General features: G+C 54.5%; 6 protein-coding genes and 1 non-coding gene across 7 annotated transcripts; 4 read left to right on the forward strand and 3 right to left on the reverse strand.

The window, feature by feature from the left end:
* Positions 1-113: 113 nt before the first annotated feature.
* On the reverse strand, positions 114-201 carry V2A60_003131. Its single transcript has one exon. It is a non-coding gene; the product is annotated as a tRNA-Tyr (tRNA).
* Positions 202-1,297: 1,096 nt separating this feature from the next.
* V2A60_003132 (MBOAT, membrane-bound O-acyltransferase family-domain-containing protein) lies at positions 1,298-3,322 on the forward strand (the record flags this gene model as incomplete). Its single annotated transcript, XM_083254472.1, has 4 exons — positions 1,298-1,553; positions 1,613-2,244; positions 2,301-3,162; positions 3,216-3,322. The coding sequence occupies 4 exons, from the start codon at positions 1,298-1,300 to the stop codon at positions 3,320-3,322; spliced, it is 1,857 nt and encodes a 618-aa protein (XP_083110598.1).
* Positions 3,323-3,502: 180 nt separating this feature from the next.
* V2A60_003133 (uncharacterized protein) lies at positions 3,503-4,541 on the reverse strand (the record flags this gene model as incomplete). Its single annotated transcript, XM_083254473.1, has 2 exons — positions 3,503-4,243; positions 4,428-4,541. The coding sequence occupies 2 exons, from the start codon at positions 4,539-4,541 to the stop codon at positions 3,503-3,505; spliced, it is 855 nt and encodes a 284-aa protein (XP_083110599.1).
* A 5,743-nt stretch (positions 4,542-10,284) lies between these two features.
* On the forward strand, positions 10,285-12,762 carry V2A60_003134 (uncharacterized protein; the record flags this gene model as incomplete). Its single annotated transcript, XM_083254474.1, has 2 exons — positions 10,285-11,571; positions 11,632-12,762. 2 exons carry the CDS (start codon positions 10,285-10,287, stop codon positions 12,760-12,762), a joined length of 2,418 nt encoding a protein of 805 aa, XP_083110600.1.
* Positions 12,763-13,433: 671 nt separating this feature from the next.
* On the reverse strand, positions 13,434-15,317 carry V2A60_003135 (SCF ubiquitin ligase complex subunit HRT3; the record flags this gene model as incomplete). The annotated part of the gene is made up of 2 exons (XM_083254475.1): positions 13,434-14,765; positions 14,823-15,317. The coding sequence occupies 2 exons, from the start codon at positions 15,315-15,317 to the stop codon at positions 13,434-13,436; spliced, it is 1,827 nt and encodes a 608-aa protein (XP_083110601.1).
* Positions 15,318-16,459: 1,142 nt separating this feature from the next.
* On the forward strand, positions 16,460-17,840 carry V2A60_003136 (mitochondrial carrier domain-containing protein; the record flags this gene model as incomplete). The annotated part of the gene is made up of 2 exons (XM_083254476.1): positions 16,460-16,616; positions 16,681-17,840. 2 exons carry the CDS (start codon positions 16,460-16,462, stop codon positions 17,838-17,840), a joined length of 1,317 nt encoding a protein of 438 aa, XP_083110602.1.
* Positions 17,841-19,050: 1,210 nt separating this feature from the next.
* V2A60_003137 (uncharacterized protein) lies at positions 19,051-20,508 on the forward strand (the record flags this gene model as incomplete). Its single annotated transcript, XM_083254477.1, has 1 exon — positions 19,051-20,508. The coding sequence occupies one exon, from the start codon at positions 19,051-19,053 to the stop codon at positions 20,506-20,508; it is 1,458 nt and encodes a 485-aa protein (XP_083110603.1).
* Positions 20,509-20,811: the final 303 nt, after the last annotated feature.

Raw genomic sequence — 20,811 nt, forward strand, 5'->3', positions numbered from 1 at the left:
TATACAGCGAGATGAATAGAGGGGGGGGTGTTTAAAGTAACAGGGTGAAGTGGGAAAAAAAAGTTATTTATCGCGTTCTATGTCCTAATATGGGGGGAGAGCAAAAAAAGAAATCTCCGAGGACGGAGTCGAACCGCCGACTTTTCGATGACAATTATTCAATTACAGTCGAACGCCATGAACCAACTAGACCACTCAGAGTTACTCCACGGTGGATTATTTTGTGATATAAGGAGCTCTCCACTCTTGATCTTCGCTACCCTATCGTAACTGCCATCATAAAATTGTTCAATCTATCGACCTACTCTGGGGCGCTCTAGTAGCAAGTAAGCTGGATATGTTTTTCTTTTTCGGAGTAAATAATCATGGTTGGATCTCTTTGATTCATCACCTTGTGTTATGGTTGGTGGCTAAAATGCTGGGTTCATGAGAACCAGAAGTTGTCGCCACTCGACTTCAATCTACTCAAAGCCAAAAACACAGAACGTGCTCAGGTTTTTCTGCACCTCGCAATCCTCGACCACACTCAGTAACAAAGTGATAGGCACTGTGCGTTTGCGCAATACGAGAAGTTGAATAATATCGCAAAAGGCGACCATGACTATTGTTAGAACTAGCCCCCGTAGAGATTTGCTGCGTTCACGCTCGTCGATCAGTCAGCGCGGGGCTGCCCAGCACAACACTGAAGATAGCTGCAAGTAAAAGTACTAAACTCTTGAGCCTATTCGAAATTGGGTCAAGCTAGAAGACTCATCACCAAGTTAGAACTGAACGACACGGGGCCGCATATGTGGTGCAAATTTGGAGAACTTTGTACTCTGGGCAGCGATTATCGGGTCAATCGAATACGGCTTATTGCACTCACGGCTGCCGCGTAGCGATAGCATAATGTACTGAGTATGAGATAGCAAGGGTTTCTCAATGGAAAATTTGTTCGAACTGCCGACAATACGCACATATGCTTTTCAATACACGTCGTGTAATACGTACGACAGCCTGATTCGAGGCTGGCATCTGGGACCACCATAGCACAGTGCGCATAAGTGCACAGCCCGCACCGTCAGGTACACAGTATAGGCCAACCGAGGCGTCACCAAATCAGGGGCCCTGCAATTCCAAGCCCAGACGACTTGTCGGCCCCGCTGACCCGTGAGCTTCAGACACGTAAGATCAACTGCCTCCCGTCACTCGTTTTCTGTCGTCGCTCGTTGCCTTTCTCTCCCATCAGTACTGTCTTTACCAGAATGCGATAGGGAGACGTCATTTTGAGCAAGGACAGTACGCCCAGCTGCCCACAATGGGTGTCCTCTCATTCCTCAAAAAGGTCTATACACCCGACACCCTCGACACGCGGTTCACCTCGTCCTCGTCGGTGCCGTACAACACGGTCATTGAGGCGCGCAGCGACCCGGTCGCGCAGCGAGAAGCCGCCACCAAGGCGCAGAGCCGCGCGGCCCCCTCGAAGTGGAATACGCCCGAGTTTTACTTTTACTATGTTGTGTTTGTCGTCACCGTTCCGTACATGTTCTGGATCGCCTATGACGTCTCGAAGCGTGAGTGACCGCAGTCGCGTGCTTGGCTTCTGCTCCGTGGCTTACCTTTGTGTCAATAGCTTCCGACCCCAGATACCACAAGTTCGAGCGATACCTGTCCGATGGCTGGATCCCCGGCCGAAAAATTGACATTTCCGATGCGCAATACCGCTTGTTCCGAGGCACCCTGCTGCACATGGCGGCACTGCTGACCTTCCATCCGCTGCTACGCCGGGCCTGGAACGCCGTCAAGCCCATCAACACCAAGAAGCCCAGTGGTGCGGTGCGTCTGGAGCAGCGGGCGTCGTTTGACTACGCCTTTGCCTTTGTGTTTTTGTTTGCGCTGCACGGCGTGTCCGCGCTCAAGGTCCTGGGCATCCTCTACACCAACCATCAACTGGCAACCAGGCTGCCCCGCCGCTACGTTCCCGCCGCGACGTGGATCTTCAACATTTGCACGCTCTTTGCCAACGAAATATATGACGGCTACCCGCTGCGAAAGGTGGCGGCCCTGCTGTCGCCGCCGGTGCTGATGAGCGGTAGCCCCTCCCCGGTGGACTCATCGTTGATGGAATGGGGTCAATGGCTGGACGGATTTGGTGGCGTCGTTGCGCGATGGGAGGTGCTCTTCAACATTACAGTGCTGCGCCTGATCAGCTTCAACCTGGATTATTACTGGAGTCGCGATAAGAACCAAGCAGGCATTTTCGAGGTACGTTAGCCAACACACGGCATGCTTTCCCGGAACCGGCCGCTAATATGCCCAAGAAGAAGCAACTCGACCCCGCAAATTTGTCTGAAAAGGACAGAATTTCGATCCCTGCTGACGTGAACGACTATTCCTTCCGAAACTACATGGCCTATGCCATTTACGCGCCACTCTACCTCACAGGCCCGATCATGACGTTCAACGATTACATTTCACAGGCAAAGTACAGCCCCTCCAGTATCGAGAGGCCCCGAACGATCCGCTATGCTGTACGCTTCCTGCTAGTCCTGCTGGCCATGGAGCTCGTCTTGCATTACAACTATGTGGGCGCCATCAGCAAGGCCAGCCCGGTCTGGAGTGATTATACCGCCGGACAGCTTAGTTTGCTGTCATTCTTCAACCTCCATCTCATCTGGCTCAAACTTTTGTTGCCGTGGCGACTCTCGCGCCTATGGGCGCTTGTTGACGGCATCGACCCTCCAGAGAACATGGTACGCTGCGTCAGCAACAACTACAGCACGCAGCAGTTTTGGCGCGCCTGGCATCGCTCGTACAGCCGGTGGCTCGTCCGCTACCTCTTCGTGCCGCTTGGCGGGTCGTCCTTTCGCAACTGGCGGTCCACTGGGAGGTCCCTCGTTACATATGTCTGCGTTTTCACTTTTGTCGCACTTTGGCACGACATCCAGCTGCGGCTGCTGATCTGGGGCTGGCTCATTGTCCTGTTCATGCTGCCAGAGTTCATAGCAACGGCGCTGTTCCCCAAGAGGAAGTGGGAGGCCCGCCCAACCGAGTTCCGCATGCTCTGCTGCTTCGGTGCAGTCTTCAATGTGCTGATGATGATTACGGCCAATATGGTTGGCTTTGCTGTAGGTCTGGACGGGGTGGAGAGCATTGCCAAGGCAATATTGCGTGACTGGTCAGGTAAGCTTCAAGGCCCCCTCCCCTTTCGGCTGAATCGCATCTGACATGAACAGGCCTCTTTTTCTTGGTGGCGGTATGTTCTGCATTTTTTGTTGGCATTCAAATCATGTTTGAGATTCGCGAATCTGAAAAGCGCCACGGGGTAACGCTGAGATGTTGACGTTGCTCAAGTTAACAGCCAGCGACATTGTTTGTTGATTTTAAAAAATTGTATATTAAAATTGGCATGATATTGACAAATCATTGTTACATTGTAATACAAGCAGAGTTCATTGAAATCAGCACTGCGTGCCAGTGCGGTGGCGGGAATAAAAAACGCATCGACATGGAAGCAGAGCTGCTAGACAAAAGAATGGGTTGCCTGCTCTTTTGAGCTCTGCGCCGTAGCATCCTCGACGTGATTGCGCGCGCTGCCGGCAAACTTGCCCTCCATGCTGAGCTTCCTTTCCGTGATCCAGACGCGGAGGTGAATGAGAGCCCACACCACCACAAAGATGACGAGGATGCCGGCCGCGATGCCGAAAATGTAGGCGGCGACGTAGCCGCGGCCGCCGACCTTGTCGTGGTCGAGAAAGTTGTACGTGTACCAGCCCTGGTCGGCGACGGTGATGTAGGCGACGCCGAGGTAGCCCAGCAGGATCATGATGAGCCAGAAGGCGTGGATCCAGGGCGGCGGCGCGGTGCGAGGTAGCGCGAGCTCGAACAGGGCAAAGACACTGTTGAGGGCGTGCTGGCTGACGTTGCCCCAGGCGCTGTACGTGTCGGGGAACCAGGGCCCGGCGTAGAGGACGGCCCAGAAGACAATGGTGACGAGGAAGGGCAGGGTGACGACCGAGGTGTAGAAGAGGGCGTGCAGGGCCTGGAGGGGGCGCGGGAGACGCGCCAGCAGCGAGTCGCGGCCGCCGCTGCGGATGTAGCTCAGCGTGTGCACCGCCGCGACGGCCAGGTAGAAGGCGATCCCCCAGTAGGTGAGCACGGTGAAGAAGGAAAAGGAGCGTCGCGCGGCCTGGCAGCCGCCGGCGGCATCGTGGGTGCAGGACCAGCCAATGACGAAGAAGAGGTCTGTAAAGGCGTATACGGACTATAAAGGCGGGGGAGATTTGGTTGGGTCAGCATATGATGATCAAAAAGGAATGGATTGCACCATGTGAAACAGCACTTTAGCAGGCGGTCTGTTGGTGGGTAGACGAGGGACAAGGAAAGAGAGGGGGGTTTGGCTGGCGAGTTGGTTGGTTGGTTGGTTGGTTGTCTGGTTTTCCACGTACAAAGAGGGCGCGGCATGCAAAGAGTAGCCACGGCGGCAACAGCCAGGACGTCTCATATCGATGAGATGGATCCCAAAGGCCATTGCCAAACTTGAAGGCATTGAGAAACGCCATTGCTGCCCGCTCAGACGACTGTTGCCGATGGGTGCCAAGAGAGGCGTTTTGCTGCGGCAGGATGGTAAAAAGCCAGGGGAATAACGGGGAAGGAATCCAGGGTTTGTGATCCGATTGTGTTTGCCCCCCTGGTCGTGCGTCCTAGTCTTGACTGCGTGACCTGTTTTTTTCCCTTCTTCTTCTTCTTTTCCTTTTCCCCCCTAAGTAAGTACCGTGATGACTTTTGCGGAGCGCTTATCGCGCGCGCGATAGGCTTGCCGAGAAACCGAGACTGGAGCTAGCTATCGGTGGCTAGGAGCGAATGGCTAGGATAGAATGGGCAAGGAAAAAAAAAAAAGGACGGAGCGAAATGGGAAAGAAAAATCACGATGACGCAGATTAAACTTCTTGCCTCTCTCGGGTGGAGTGCTGTGCCTTGCAGGTACCAAGTCCGTGCGATTGGGTTGTTAATGCTGATTTTTCCTTTTCCCCTCCCATTAGCAGAGCTGTTATACATGACTAGTTGACTAGGATCAACCTTCCACAGCAAAATGTCTGTTGACGAGTAAGAAACATTCCTCTTCTAATTCCATGACATGTGTTTTCTTGAGTTACGACGTCGCGCGAACGAGAGAATGACGATATCACAAGGAGTGGCAGCAATTGAGCCGCAAACGCTGTAACACCATTACCTTTCAAAGGGACCTGCGCACTCGCCTTGACAATTTGACCAGAGACAGGAAAACCTTAAAAGCACTCGTCGCCAGGTTTTGGACCGACATTGGCCCGAGTCTCTTCTCAGTAGGTTCTGACAGTGTGTCCCATGCCGCGAAGACGTGCTGCTCGCCTTCGTCTTGGAAAGGTGGCGTGCATTTCGAAGTCTGTTTTTTTTATTCTTCTAATTTGAGAACGTAGCCATGTAGTTACGGCCATCGTTCCCGATGATCAGTAGTGAGGCTGCTACTGCAAGTGACTAGTTTCATGATATGCAGTGCTACTTGACTTAGAGTCAAGCAGGCTACGAGTCGGGCAAAGTCCGACTGGCTGATGCAAAAGCACCAATGATTCCATGACGATTTTTGGCGAGGCAGCAGCAGAATTTTTCCTTGTTTAAATGCTGTCATGTATATGAGCAGCTGGGATGTGCCTTGTGTACAAACAAGGACGACTGGCGCGTTTTGGACCTGAGCAGAAGCGGGACGAACCGACGCATGAGGCTCGGTTGCGGGCGACGTTTCAGAAATCAGTATCCATGCGAGGGCTTTCTCGGCTTGACGAGTGGAAAACTGCGGCATGTCCCGTTGTAATGAAGGAGTCTAAACACGAATCTGAAAGGGAGCACTATGGTGTGGACGTGCTTGGCAGGGCTGGTCGCAGGGTTCTGGACTGCCTCTTGGACGCTGATCCTTTTATTATTGCTTGAACGATATGCCGGGCCTATTATTCGAGGCGATCTCGCTGTTGTGGCGTGATGCAGGCACCCTATTTTGCATTGTCTGTCATCGTTGGGGGCGGTAAATGTTTTGTGAGGGGCGGTACGTGACAGGAAAAAAAAAATTACAAAATCATTTTTTAAAATAAAAATAAAAATAATAATAAAAAAATTACAACTTCGAGCGTGAGCTGTTCAACCACACCCATGACGGCGGGAGAGAAGTTGATATATCTGATACAAGGAACACAGGAGTGGAAAATCATTGCATCGGTAAACGGGCTTCGGCGGCCCGGCAAGGTGGTGACCGAGTTTCATGTGGTGATGCGGGACGAGATTACGACGGCGGCAGGGTTACGTAGAGGCTGGAAGGTGGTACTGAGAAGAGGAAAAAGAAGAGACAGAAAAAAGAGAGAGGGAGAGAAAAGAGATAAAGAAAACAAGGAACAATACTAAGTAGACGACGAATAGAGGAGTGGCATATGCAAAATATGCAAGATATAGGGATACGTGCCCCTGAAGGATCTTGGTATCATGTTTCGAGGGGCTCTGGGGCCGTTCATCTCCCGCGGTGTGGCTGCATATTGAGTCGTGTTATAACTCATGAAGCTGCAAGGTACCAAGTGGTACGTCGAATGGGTACCGGGATGACTGCAGGCTCATTTGCACTGCTCTTACTGGTACTTACTGGTAGGTAGAGGTTGAGAGAGACTTGTTGGGTGGTGCATGGATGGCGAGGCCCGAGGGATCAGGGCTACAAGGGCACCAGTACTTAGGTAGTAATCTGTAGGTACGGAGTCAGGAGTATAGGAGTACTACTTCATAATACAAGCAATCAGGAGAGGTGGGTAAGTAGACATTGGAGCGGGTAAATAATAAGTCAGTACCAAGGTGTTCAGTACTTAGTACGAGAACTTGACACACGAGCGCTATGACGGGAGAATAAGAAATTGGAGTGGTGTCATTTTTGGCGTGCCTGTGAGCAGTGAGCAGTGAGTAGTGAGCAGTGAGTAGTGAGCAGTGAGTAGTGAGCAGTGAGTAGTGAGCAGTGAGTAGTGAGCAGTGAGTAGTGAGCAGTGAGTAGTGAGCAGTGAGTAGTGAGCTACTCACTGAGCAGAGAGCAGTGGGTAGTGAGTCGCGAGCAGGTGATGAGTTGTGAGTCGTGATTAAGCACAAATCCGCTGGGGCCGGAGGCGGGAACAAGGTTCACCGAGTACAGCTTTTGAGTTGTTTCGTTTCTTATAATGTTTATGCGGTGGACTCGAGGGCAAGAGAGAGAACCAAAAAATGCTCATGGTGGTGGGTGGGCCTTTCAGGGGATGACAACAGCCGATGGAGGGGATTCGCATAAAGGATGGCTTGATGGGCTGGATGGCACGGATGGGATGTGGGTTGGGGATTGGGCGGCGAGGAGAAAAGCAAGGACTCAGTAGGAGACTCCGTGGCAGTACTGGTAATAAGCGAAAGGGGGGGGGGGTGTCAAAGGGAAGGGCCGGGAGGTGAAGCAGATTCATGAATATAGCACGAGGAACGAGGCAGAATGTACGGATTACTGAGTACTCAGTAGCAAGACACGGAAGCTTTTTATTCGGGGCACATGTTTACAATTGTGTTCACTTGTATACCAAAGATAGAGTTCTGTTGTGAGGCTAGAATGAGGCTGTCTCAACCGGGGGCGGGAATGCCGCGAAACGTTGTTGATAAACGGGTGGTGAGCCAGGGCGTGGAGGGGGGAAGGAGAGCTATGAGGTTGATGACTGGAGCGGACTGAAACCAAGCTAAGATGGAAAGGTATGTAGGCCAAGTATTTGCAGATTACCTGGTTGCCTGGGTTGGTAAGTACTCGATAGTAGAGGCATTCGTCAAAAGCAAGGCAGGAAACGTGAACCATCTTGTACTTGGGTAGGTAGCTGGGTAGATAGTCTACACCGTACTGAGCCACGTAATAACCCGTACTTACGGCACTGCACAAGGCATCTTGATCGGCTTGTTCCCCCCCCACCATTCCGCAAGTGTTCCAGCACGTACAAAGAAGCAAGGCGAAAGTGAAGAATCAATCGGCGACAAACCCTTGCTGGCGAGGACAATAAAAAACAAAAGAAAAAAAGAAGAAGGGTAAATTAGAATAAAATAAATGAGCAAGTACTGGTACAATACATAATAAGTGATTCAATATCGAGGCATGAGGCTTGCAGGTAGAAGACTACTCTGCATCGTGGCAGGTACATCCCCACCCAGCCATTGTACCTCCCACCTACTTACCTTACCTACTGAGTACTACGGAGTATACATGGCCACGTACTGAGCAGTAGCCAGCACGCCAAGTAGTAACCACCCAGGTACTGGTAGTTGGTGGCTTGCCCCCTGCGGAGGGGAGAGGAAAAAGGCGTTTGTGCCAATGTCCACAAGTGCCCACAGGAGCTGGCTTTGGGGCCGCCGTGGCCGCTAACAGGGCAGCAGGCCACCAGGGCCGCTAAACGTGAACGCTAATGTTGGACGCTAACATGGGATGCCGGACCACAGGTACTTAGGGGCAGGTACTGACTGATCAGTGGTTAGTACCTACCTACCTAGGTAGGTACGGAGTACTGGGAGTGAGTCCACTACTGCCAACTGGTAAGTAGCCGCTGAGCCACTGAACCACCAAACAAGGCCAATCTTGGAGATACAGGGAGTCTGTACTCCGTATCCGTACTGATACTGGTAATCCGTAATCTGCACAAGAGGACGCCGGGGAGCCACCAGCAAGACACACCCCCAGGGGGTCAACCACTACCATTATTTACGTACCCTTGACCACCACCAACCACCGACCACCAACCACAACCACCAGGTCCACCACCACCACCATCCCACGCCCCGTGTGTGCGCCGTGCTGAAGATTCCCAATTTAGTTCTCTTTGCTTCTTCTTGTTCCGTTTCGTTTTTGCCCGTTGTTTTCTTCCATGTCGTGGTCGTAATATTTTACCCTCTTCACCTTCATCTTCCTCTTCTTCCTCATACCCGTAGATTCTCGCGTACATAGGTACACAAGTGCTCAAAACAGCTAGGTAACCGCCCGACCTGTCACCAGCTCCCCTCCCCGCCCTTTCATCAATAAAGAACACCTTTGGGCGCAGTGCGTCTGCTGAATGGCTTCCCTGGATGGCTTCCCTGGATGGCTTCCCTGCTTCACTCGGCTTGCCGCCAAATGAATAATAAGCCCGCCAAGCAGCCACCCACCAGTGACCACCACCACCACCACACATCAGCCCATATTACTTGCAGCACGTCGGCCGACAGCACCGCACCACGACGAGGGTCGTCTGCAATATCCAACCGAGCAAGGCGGCGAATGCAGCTTGGGACGGAAACTATTGCATGCAGCCCCTCCCGTAGCACTCGCGGTATTATTGGTAACACTACCGAGTACTCCGTACTGAGTACTTGCTTGCGTACCAGTATTCAGAAATCCCTTGTCGTTGCCCATGGCTGGGACGAAATATTTCTACGACTTTATTACCAGTACCGAGACCTCTGTATATGCGCAACTTGCTTCTCTCTCTCCCTGTCTCTCTTTCTCCCTCCCTCCCTCTCTCCTTCTTTCTCGCGGCGCGCGCACGCTCTCTCCACACACCACATACATACATACTGGTACTACTTACTTGCCCCCCCCCTCTTCTTCTTGGGCTCACACCTCGACAAACCCACACTCCCCCGGGTCCCAGTCAAACCTTGCCAGGCCCGCCAAGCCCTTGCTCTATCGTCCGTCCCTGTCCGCGTCTTGTCTTGTCTGGGTACCTGACCGTTGTTAGAAAACCTCATCTTCTTCTTCCTCTTCAGTCTCCCTTTCAGATACCTGTTTTGTCATCGTCAGTCCAAACCTCTTCCTCCTCGATACCAATCTCCTTCCACCTGCTACCAACCTCGCCTCGGGACCTGTGCTTTTGCCCTGTCCTTTGTCTCCCACCCGCGGTTGCGTCCGATTAAACCGCCCACATACCGCAAAGCCGCGCTTCTCAACACCAATCCAACAACAATTGCCCGTCTTTCGCTTTTCCACCCACGTCAAAGCCTACGCCCTCTGTTGCCCTCATTCTCCCACCTTGCCCTCTGCGACACTGTTCGTGGCGCCGCGTTCCATAACAGCCCCGGTTTCCGCCTCGCACAACCCCCAGCGTTCACCATAACCTGAGACTGTCCGTATCGATGCCTGTACGCCTGTAACCTCGCCAGAACATCCTCCGCCGCACTCGGCCTCGGCTCTGCTCCGCGCACAACTCCCATTAGACGGGGCTGATGATCGTCTCCGATACCCCCGGCAGCCCCTCCCCGTCTTGACGCCATTCAAACATGACCGCCGCTCAGCTCCCCCCTCTCCAGTTTGAGGAGGGTGGCCTCCAGATTGTTCTCCTACCCTCGCTTGATCATGGAGATGCTGGATCTTTTGACGATCCCTTTGCCGACTACTTTAGCCGTGATGTAGAAAACGACAACGACAAAGAAATCCAGGACAAGGACCAAGACGAGCACCAGGGCGAGAACAGCAGCAAGGCAGAGCTGCGTCCCTCGACTCCCGAGTCCGCTCATCCACCACTAACAGACACGCTGCCATCGACAGCCTACCAACCCGAGCCACATACATCCCACCAACCCCGCCGAGACAGTCCGCCAGCGCAACAGCACACACAGAGACAGATGCCCCGGCAAGACGAACAACTTCAGCAGCCCCTCGACGAACAACAGCTTCAACCAGAGGCCCTTAATCACCACCGCCGTCAGCCCTCTCTTCAAGAGTCTGAACGAGACGTCGAGACCCCGCATCACTGGCAGGAGCCGTCCTCGGCTGTCGAGGACTCTGCACCCGAGCATCCTATCCCAGCATTCCAGGATGCCTTTGCCGAATCTCTGCGGGAAGCCACCGAGGGCACAGCTGTGCAGAAGCCTCGATTACAGGAGATTGACGCCAAGTCTCGCCGTGAACTTCTTCTCAGTCAAGACAAAGATGCAGAGCCCTTTGACATCAAGTGGCGTTATCGGCCGGGCCAGACCCAGCACGAGGTCATGAAGCTAGTCGCCCAAATATCCTTTGGCGTTTACCTCATGTTTAATGGCATGGCCAATAGCAACTCTCAGGTCATTGGTATCCTCCAAGGCCACATTGACGAAATCGACGAGTTCCTCGAAGTCGCCCTCGAAGATCTGAAGCAGGCCGTAGATGACTTGACAAAACGAATTCAGCATCTCAAACTTCCTATGGAGAACATTACAGTCTTTGAGCAACTGCTCGAGGATCGCAAATTTCGAGCCGAGATCCTCGACGGCAACGAAAGGATAGACGGCATCCTCACCCGAACCAATGCCGCCATGCGGCAATGGGACGATGACATTGAAGCTGGTCTTCGAAGCAGCACTGTCTTTGCCAGCTGGCTCACCGACCAAGCCGGCGGTGACTGGCGCCATGAGCAACCTGACCTCGTCGACGTTTATGACGCCATGAAGGGCAACACCGAGGGCTGGCTAAATGCCTTTGAAGATATGAACAATCGCGCCCAGGAGATCAACGGTCTCATCATGACACTCATGACCATTATTACCGAGATGGAGAGCAAAGCCGGCGAAGTGAGCCGGAGAACCTGGGTAAGCCGCCCCTGTCGTATGTGTTTCCCGAACGACCTTGCTGATCCATTTCCTCTGTAGACCTCTGTAGCTCCGTTTTCCACGCCGAGTGGTACAATCCAGTCAACTTCCACGCGCAATACGGTCAAAGGCGCGTCCCCGTCTCCTCCGCCATCCCGCAATTCGCACGCCAAATCGTCCAATCATTCTGTCAACCAAACATACGGCCCCAACCATTTGTCGCTGACCCCAAATGAATCCAACCAGGGAGATGACGAAGAGGATGACGATGATGACACCTTCTTCCCTCTCCCAGGAGGCTTACCCTTGCTGCCTCCGACCATGAAAGGCCACCGTGATAATCTCTCCATCTCATCGAAACCGCGCTCGGAGGGCTTCACGGACTCGCCGACGATACACCAGCAGGATGCATTACCGGACCGGACGCGCAGCACTGCCCTTTCGGAGGATACGTCGCTGTATATTCTGCAGCCACGAACCTACACTCCACAGCCTCCCGCCCCTGTTCCTTCTCCTATACTGGTAGCGACGCCATCTTCGGCAGAGCCCCCGCCTCTTCGTAAGCGACATTCTCTTCGCAATCGTGTCATGAACCCGCCCACCTCTCTTCAAATCCAACCGACATCCCACCCCGAGTCTCCAATGTATGTGCCCTCATCATACTTTGGTACTCCCCGGACGACCAGCTCTATGCATGACCTGCGCAGCCCGGACACTGGCTACAGCCGTCCTCCGCCCCGGGCTCGCGTCACTTCGCCCTTGGAATCGCCATCGCCTGACCTGCGTACCTTTACGCCGTCGCCGTTTTCTGAGCACCATTCCTTCCACCCTGTCCGAGCCTCGCCGCACTCGCCCCTGCAGCAGCGGCCACACACCGCCGCAGGACCCCAACGACCCGGTACAGGACAAACGACACATAAGCCTACACCGCTGGGTGCAATGACAAGCATGAGCAATATTTCGACTGCACGACCGCCGATGGACCGATTCAATACCACAAGCGGCTCGTCGCATAACGCGGAACGGCAGCTGAAGAAGAAGAAGAGCGCCTTTGGCTGGATCAAAAAGGCATTCACCATGGACGAAGAAGAGCGCGCAGCGTTTGAGTCACGCAAGGCGGCGGGTGCCCCGCAGCCAAACTATTACGATCCCAATACGCCTCGATTCCTTGATGGCAGGAGAATACGCTAGAAGCTACAGATTCTCTTGTACTGTTTTCTTTTTCGAAAAAGGTGTCTATTTGGCGACATTTTGTACATATTACACTACGTCCTTTTCTGGACCTCAATCTGGGCCGGGGTCCGGTACAACCAAGCAGCCGGATACCTCGGGCTCGCACGTTCCTTGTAAAAACAGAGACCACAAGTCTGCACAAAGACGTCTCAAACTGGCATTGGAAGAAAAAGCGTTGGACATGCCATTTGGCATCTGGTTCTTTCTTCTACGATATCGTTTCTTTCCCAATCCTGGGCACTGCGTTTTTCTGTTCTATACCAAGTCACATACATGTCTTTACTATCTCTCTCATGTTGGAATATGCACTGTTACGCATAGTACTATATAAATATACCTAATACGTATATACTCGATTCCAATCTCCGTTAAATTCGTCCGATTATGTGGAAATTGGCTTGACAGGGTGTCATGATGGAAGAATATATAGTCCTATGGAATTCTAAGTGATGCTCGATGGCTGGTCTATATTCCATCATTTAACAACGATTGTAATCTATAGATTCATGTACGCTTATCTATCAAAAGACGACGTTGGAAAATTGGTTCCAGGCTTTGACATGTCTACTTTTCTTTTCTTTTCTCTTTCTTCCTTTCGTTGACGGCCCGCTCGTCACGTCTCTCGCAGGCTACTCGCCCAGCCCGTAGCTTCGCACGCGGCTGAAGAAGAAGGGCTTGTTGTTCTTGAGCAGGAACTCGGCCCAGTCCTCGGTCAGCTTGTTATAGCTGTAGAAGCCGCAGAGCACGAGCTTGTTGTTGCGGGCGGCGGTGGGCTTGCCGGCGCTGCGGACCTGGAGGTCCATCTTGAAGACGTACTTTGAGCCGACGCCTTCGGTCTCGACCGAGAGCTCGTCGTCGCCGCTGGGCGCCGCGCCGGCGCGGGAGCTGGTGCCGGTACCTGTGACAGCACTGCCACTGTCGCGGCTGGCTGCGCCGGCGCCGGTGCCGGCGACGACGGGCGGGGAGAGCCGCCAGCGGCCGCGGTGGGCGAGGCGCATGGCGGCGCTGGGGAGGTGGTTCTGGGCGGCGTCGCGGTGCAGGCGCAAGGCGTCGCGCGTCATGTAGTGGACGACCTCGGCGGGCGGGTTCGACGCCAGCAGGCTGATGAGCGTGCCGTCGCGGAAGAAGCGCAGGTATCGGTAGTAGGTGACGATGTGGATGGGCGCGCCGCCCCACGTGAGCTGGTTGGTCGACGCCTGCCCAGACCGGACGTAGTTGACCGTCGAGATGTAGCATCCGTCGAAGCGTATCCGCGGCCGGCTGCGGAACATGGACCTCCACGTCGGGTAGACGGACGGCGTCATGGACAGCGTCGCGGCCTGCTCGCGGGCCTGCCGGCGCTGCGCGCGCTCGTGCGGGCTGCGTAGAACCTGACGGCGAGGTGCCGTCGTCGTCGTCGTCGTCGTCGTCGAGGGTCGAGAGCCATCCAAGTTGGAAACGGCGTCATCGTCATCGTCGCCGCTGTCCTCCTGCTCGTCCTCAGACTCGGACGACAGCGGCCCCCATTCGATGGCGCAGTTCCAGCGATAGTGCATACCCGCGAAGCCAAACTCGGGACCGAGGCAGAGCCGCCGCCAGATGCGCTGCTCGCGAGCGACAAGGTAGGCCAGACGCCGGCACACGAGTGAGAGCCGCACGTACTCGGCCACGTCGGCCACGGCCACGTCGTGCATGATGTGTGTGAGCAGCTCGTCGGGGAGGCCGGCGATGGGACACGGGAGCGTTGGCGCACCCTCGACCTCGGGCACCGCGGGCTCGATCTGAAGCGCGGCGAAGCTGGATAGTAGCTCAGCAAAGGTCTTGGGCGGCACGACGGCCTCGGGCGCGGGTGCTGCAGCCGGGTTGGCCGAGGAGGGGGCCGATGCGGCTGTGCTGCTGGCGGGCGCTTGGGCTGTTGGCGCTTTTGATGAGGCTGCTGGAAAGTGCTTTTCGCGATACCTACGCTCCACGCCATGGTCCATCTGCGGCGGTTAGTATGGAACGTGAGAGTGACAGCGAGTGAGCAGGCGTCGTCTTACCTTGTAAGCCTTGCGGTATAGCTGCAGGCTCTCACCCATGTTGCCCTGGGCCTCGTGCTCCATTGCCTCCTCGTAATGATCAAGAGCCGAAACAAGGTCCCGTCGCGGGGGCTTTGCCGCAGCATCGACGTCGCTGGCAATCGCCTTGGCCGCGGACGACGTGGAGAGCGGCGGCGCGGGCTCGTCAAACGAACGGCCGCCGAGATAGTCGGAGCCTTCGTCCAGGATGAGAGCCCGCCGAGCGGCCGTGGGGCTGGGCGGCCCGTTGGCCTGCTTGGGTGGCAGCGGTCCCCCCGGCCGCGCCAACGAGGAGGAAAACGACTGGCGTGATGTGTCGTGCCGTCGACTGTGGCTCTGGCGGCGACGATGGCCGGCGGCAGACAACGGCGGTGCTGCCGCGTCAGTGGAGTGAGGCCCCCGCTGGGATTGGAGATCAGACAGCCATTGATTTCTAAACGACTCAAGTTCTGAGTCGAGAGCGTCACCAGAGGACATGGTGGGAATGTGATGGCATGTATTGCGCAATGATATAGGAAGTGAATGAGTCGTCTTGCTCTATTACCAACCCACTACCGCTGGAGTCCAAAGTAGTGACAAATGATGAGTGGATATGAGAGCAGCTATCGCCTTATAAGGGATACATTGTTGTTCAAGAGCGACGTGGTAGATCTTGGAACCGCGCGGTGAGATGAAGAAAGTGTAGATGGTGAGCGCGGCGTGACAAGCAATGCGGAATGATGCCAAAAAAACCGGGACAGGGATCTCGGTAAGTGGGTTCTGTCGATGAAGGGAATGAGAGGCTTGTCTGAGGCTGGATGTAATGCGTCACCGGCGTAGAGGTTGACGGGATAAATGGCTGGGAGGCTGACTGGGTTGCGTGGGTATGTTGATAGTGGTAACATAAGGGACTAATAGCGCATTTTGTCCTCTGTAGGCTAGTGCTAGAAGCGCCCTGGAGAAGCACCAGATGGCAGGCAAAGGCCCTGTAAGTAAGGGTATTTGGTGCTGAGATGGGCTGCTGATTTGTCCTGTCGTACGGTGCTCTTGGTCGTGGTCGGCAGTTGATTAGTCAAGCGGTAGTGCTCGAACCTTGAACCAGCTGCCACAGTCAAACAGCCACCGAGGATCCGACTCTGTAGGGCGCCACCAACGGGTAGGCCAGCTTGTTAGTGAAACGCGCTTCTGCACACCTCTAGCCTTAACACACACTCCTGCTGCCCCGGCGCTTTCGGAGCTTTGCAACTGTGCTGTACTAAGCTTCTGCCGAGTTCCTTGCAGAGTTACGCTAACGTAACGCATTCTCACCTCCGGCCACGGGGGGGCGAAATCCACCAAAATTTTGGCACGCTAGCCTTGTCAACCCCAATCTCGGCGCCTTTGCCTCAACACCTCTTTTACTCCTCCCCGTTTTGCTCATCCTATCAATCGTGCTCTCGCTGCTTTTCGACACATCTTGCATCTCCCACAACTTCCCTCCCGCATCGCTTCCGCCCCAGTCCTCGCGCGATTCAACGTCTACTGCTGGGCTGCCAACAACTTCGTCGCAAACGCCGTCTCGCTTCGGCCGAGCTCCCGTCCACCTTGACGGCCCGCATCACCACCATTCACGGTTGGCGCGGATACGGATATCGCACACCATGAGCCGTCATCCCACCAGCGCGCAGCTGGCTGTCAATGACACAACGCCCCAGAACCATGACAGAATAGAGCCGGTTCTGCCGCCTGTGCCCCAAGTCACGGCCGCGCAGACCATGGTCTCTGCTATGACGGGCAGTTTGCTCACCTCTCTCCTCGGTGCGTCGGACCTGCACGATCGTGATTTATTATCAAAGGCACGACCTGCTAACAAATTTGTCAGTAACACCACTCGATGTCGTCCGAGTCCGACTTCAGTCCCAAAAGCCTCCCGTCTCTGCCGTTGACTTCTCGAAACTCGCCCTCACGCCCCACAACCTTACCCCGATCCAGACCGCCAACCTTGGAGTCACGGCATGCTGCCGCGAAGTCTTCTTTGCCGGAAACAACGCCGAAATTTGCCTCGCCGCGCCCCAGATTGAAGGCATCACTGTTGGTGTGGCCGGGGCTCGCGCCCACGACTGTGCTGTCCAGGAAGTCGAGAAGAAGACGTACAAGTCGACCATGGACGGTCTGCGTAAGATTGCCCGTAACGAGGGCGTCACAACGCTGTGGCGTGGGCTGTCCCCAACTCTGGTTATGACGATCCCCGCCAACATCATTTACTTTACTGGCTACGATTATCTGCGATACAACTCCCAAAGCCCGCTGTCTAGCCTGTCGCCCGACTATGCCCCACTCGCCGCAGGTTCCATTGCGCGAGTGATTGCTGTCGCTGCAGTCAACCCGATCGAGCTGTTCCGCACCCGCATACAGGCATCCTCGGGCACTACGTCCGGACACTTCATGGAGACTCTTGGTGGTATCAGAACCATGGTAGCCACCCAAGGGTTCACCTCGCTCTGGAGAGGATTTAACTTGACACTTTGGAGAGACGTACCGTTCTCCGGTCTCTACTGGTGGGGATACGAGACGCTGCGTGCCAAATTCACGGACATGCGTGAAGAACGGCGTGGGCGATCGCTGTCGCGCGACGAGGACCTGTTCCCCTCCCGACGCCGTTCGCAAAGCAACGAGAAACAGTCCGACACCTTTGTCGACAGTTTCGCGGCTGGCGCCCTGTCCGGCGCATTTGCATCCATTGTCACCATGCCCTTTGATGTTGGCAAGACGAGAACACAAATATACAACGATGGTACCGTGCGAAAAACCATTGGCGCAGCAGCAGGAACTGCACCAGAAGAGCAAAATATGATTCGACTGCTGTGGCACATCTTCAAGACCGAAGGCGCTGCCGGACTTTGGCGCGGGTGGATTCCTCGAACGCTGAAGGTTGCACCAGCCTGCGCCATCATGATCAGCAGTTACGAAGTGGGAAAGCGAGCTTTCCGGTCCATCAACGAGCATTCGGCGCACAAGACGCATCAAGACCTCGAGAGATAGGGCCCGACTTATCCCGATGCATTTCAACACACACACGGAAAAAGGAACATAGACTTTGAATCAGCGAGAGATACCTGATAGTTGCACTCATTTTTGGCGTTTTCTTGGAACATTTTACAGGCAAAATTTTCTCTTTGGCTATGATGCTGAATTGATCCGCGAGGACTGTTACATAATAATTAAAAGTAGGGAGAAGCGAAAACTGGAGTGCAGATGTACGATAGTAACCTACATGAATTACAATCTACTCCCCATTACATGGACGTCGTACGTGGGCACGTTGATTCTTATAGACAGAACTTCGCAGCGGATCACGCGGCCCTACTGACAGCGTCTTGTTGCAGACGCGAATCACAAAATGATGTTGCATGCAGCTAAAGTTATGGAAAGGACCAAAATCTAAGCTGATTGACGAAATCAACTCTTACGTCGATAGATGGAAAAAGGTTGCCACCGCAAGATCTGATAACTCAGAGCTCAGAGCGTTACCCGTCGGCCACGCCCCATGGGGGTGGAGCTGGAGTCTCGGGAACGGACTTTACATTCTGGCGGCGGAAGAAGGGCAGAACTCGGACACGGATCATCTCAAATGTCCATCACATTATGCACAGACTAGCTTTTGAACGGTCTTTTCTGATGCTTGCTGCGCCATGCCTTGTTTCGCCCGCATCACGCAGCAGGGGCTAGCAGTACTTACTACTACACAGTCGGTGGCCAGATGCAACTTGCCGCTTACATGATTGGAAAGCTCGGGCTCGGCCGCATAATCAAGGCACCGCCCGAGCCACAAATATGCCGTTCCTGGTATGCAGACACATACGATTTCTTTGGGATCCTCATCTGTGGTCCCTTGCTGGGAGTCCTCGGGCCCGCAACCAAATGAGAGAAATGAATGCCTAGGGTGTCGACTAGTCGCGGCTCGCAGGCAAGCCGGACTCTTCGGACGATTGCACAGAAGTTTGGTCACGGAAACCGAGTACATGGCCGCTTCTATTTGAAGTGACCCGTAAGACAAGTATAAGAGGCTTTCCTTTGTTTGCCTAGCCCGGTGTCCATCATTCCTTTTATCCATCCTATATGCTTTTATATAGACTTTCCAGATACCTCTTTCGACAACCGACAACCGGGGCGCTTCTTCGCACCTCCTTTACTACTTTGACGATTTCTCTCTGCTCTGCTCCATCTTTCATAGCCCAGTATATGTGAAAGTATGGCCGAAATCATCGACGTCGACTATCTCATTATTGGCGCTGGCGCCATGGGCCTCGCCTTTGCCGACACTATGCTCAGCGACAGCAAAGCCACCATGGCCATTGTCGACCGTTACCACACCCCCGGCGGGCACTGGACTGTTGCATATCCCTTTGTCCGCCTTCACCAGCCCTCTGCCTTTTACGGTGTCAATTCCAAGGTGCTCGGCAGTGACCAAGTCGACAACTATGGCACGAACAAGGGACTTTATGAGCTTGCCACCTCCCAAGAGGTCCTCGCCTACTACAGCCAGCTCATGTATCAGAACTTCCTGCCCAGCGGTAGGGTCAGCTACTACTCCAAGTGCGAGTATACGGGTGACGGCACGTTCCATTCCGTCATCACAGGCAAGGTATACCAGGCCGGGAAGCAGACCAAGATTGTTGACGCTACCTATATGAAAGTAACTGTGCCCTCACTGGCGCCGCCAAAGTACGAGGTGGCCCCCGGAGTCGACCTGGTCACGCCAAATGAGCTAGTCAACCTCAAAGAAGGACGCAGAAGCTTCACCGTCGTGGGGTCGGGCAAAACGGGCATTGATACATGCTTGTGGCTTCTGACAAACGGCGTGTCCCAAGACAAAATCACATGGATCATGCCCCGCGATGCGTGGTTGCGTGACCGCGAAAGCCTCCAGCCCGGCGACTTGTTCCTCGCGAGGCGTGCCGAGACCCTACAAACTATGCAGCGGGCTGCATCAACATGCCAATCGGCCGAAGACTACCTGGACCAGATGGAACAGGGGGGAGAAGCAATCCGCCTGTCTAGCGACATTAGGCCAGAGATGTACCGGTGTGCCACGGTGTCGCGGGCCGAGCTGGACGAGATCCGCAAGATTGAGAATATTGTCCGCAAGGGCCGCGTCGTCTCCATCACGTCGGACCGAGTCACACTGCAAAATGGCTCGTACCAGCCCCTGGCCGGCGCGCTCTATATTGACTGCTCCACGGACGGCCTGGCAAAGCTGGATCCTGTGCCCGTCTTCCAGGGCCGGACGTTGCGCCTCCAGCCTGTGCGGCCCTGCCAGCAAGTCTTTAGCGCCGCCTTCATCGCACACGTCGAGGCTACGTACGAGGATGAGGTGCTGAAGAATGAGTTATGCCGCCCTGTTCCGCACCCCAACGTGCCCGGGGACTGGCTCGTCACGTCCATTCTGTATCTCCGGGCCAGGGCGCTGTGGAACGCGCACCCGGAGACGAGAACATGGCTGGCCGGTTCTCGGCTCAACTTTGAAACTGCGTTTATGCCCACGGACAAGACTTTGCGCGATGCTCTCGTGACCAGTGCCTCTTCTCCCGAGAAACTCGCGCAGGCAAAACAGGTGCTGCATCGGCTCTATGGCGTTCTGGACACGCTGCCGGAGCAGGACCAGGCAGCAGCAAAGGCATTGATCGGTGATCTGCCGAAGATTGACTAAGTGCTCGATCTGATCCTAGACGGCTGGTGAGTGAGGATAGACGCTGACCGATCGCAAGTGCTTCTGGTTTTTGGTCCTTTATTTCCGTCTCGTAAGAGCCCGTGTTAGTCCATTTGCCAGTGCAGACTGCAGAAGCACAGTTGCGCGAAGAGATGTAGACAATAAAAGCGCAAAAATATGCTTGAGTTAACTGCATCTAATTAAGTACGAATATATAGAGCAGTCAATGTAGAGAATTCCCGATTTCACACAGAATGAAGTGTCGACTTGGTGGTAGGTAGTTGTAGCTCCACCAGGACAGAA

Source organism: Cordyceps javanica, chromosome 2 (assembly GCF_051103115.1).
Source record: "Cordyceps javanica chromosome 2, complete sequence".
Lineage (NCBI taxonomy): Eukaryota > Fungi > Ascomycota > Sordariomycetes > Hypocreales > Cordycipitaceae > Cordyceps > Cordyceps javanica.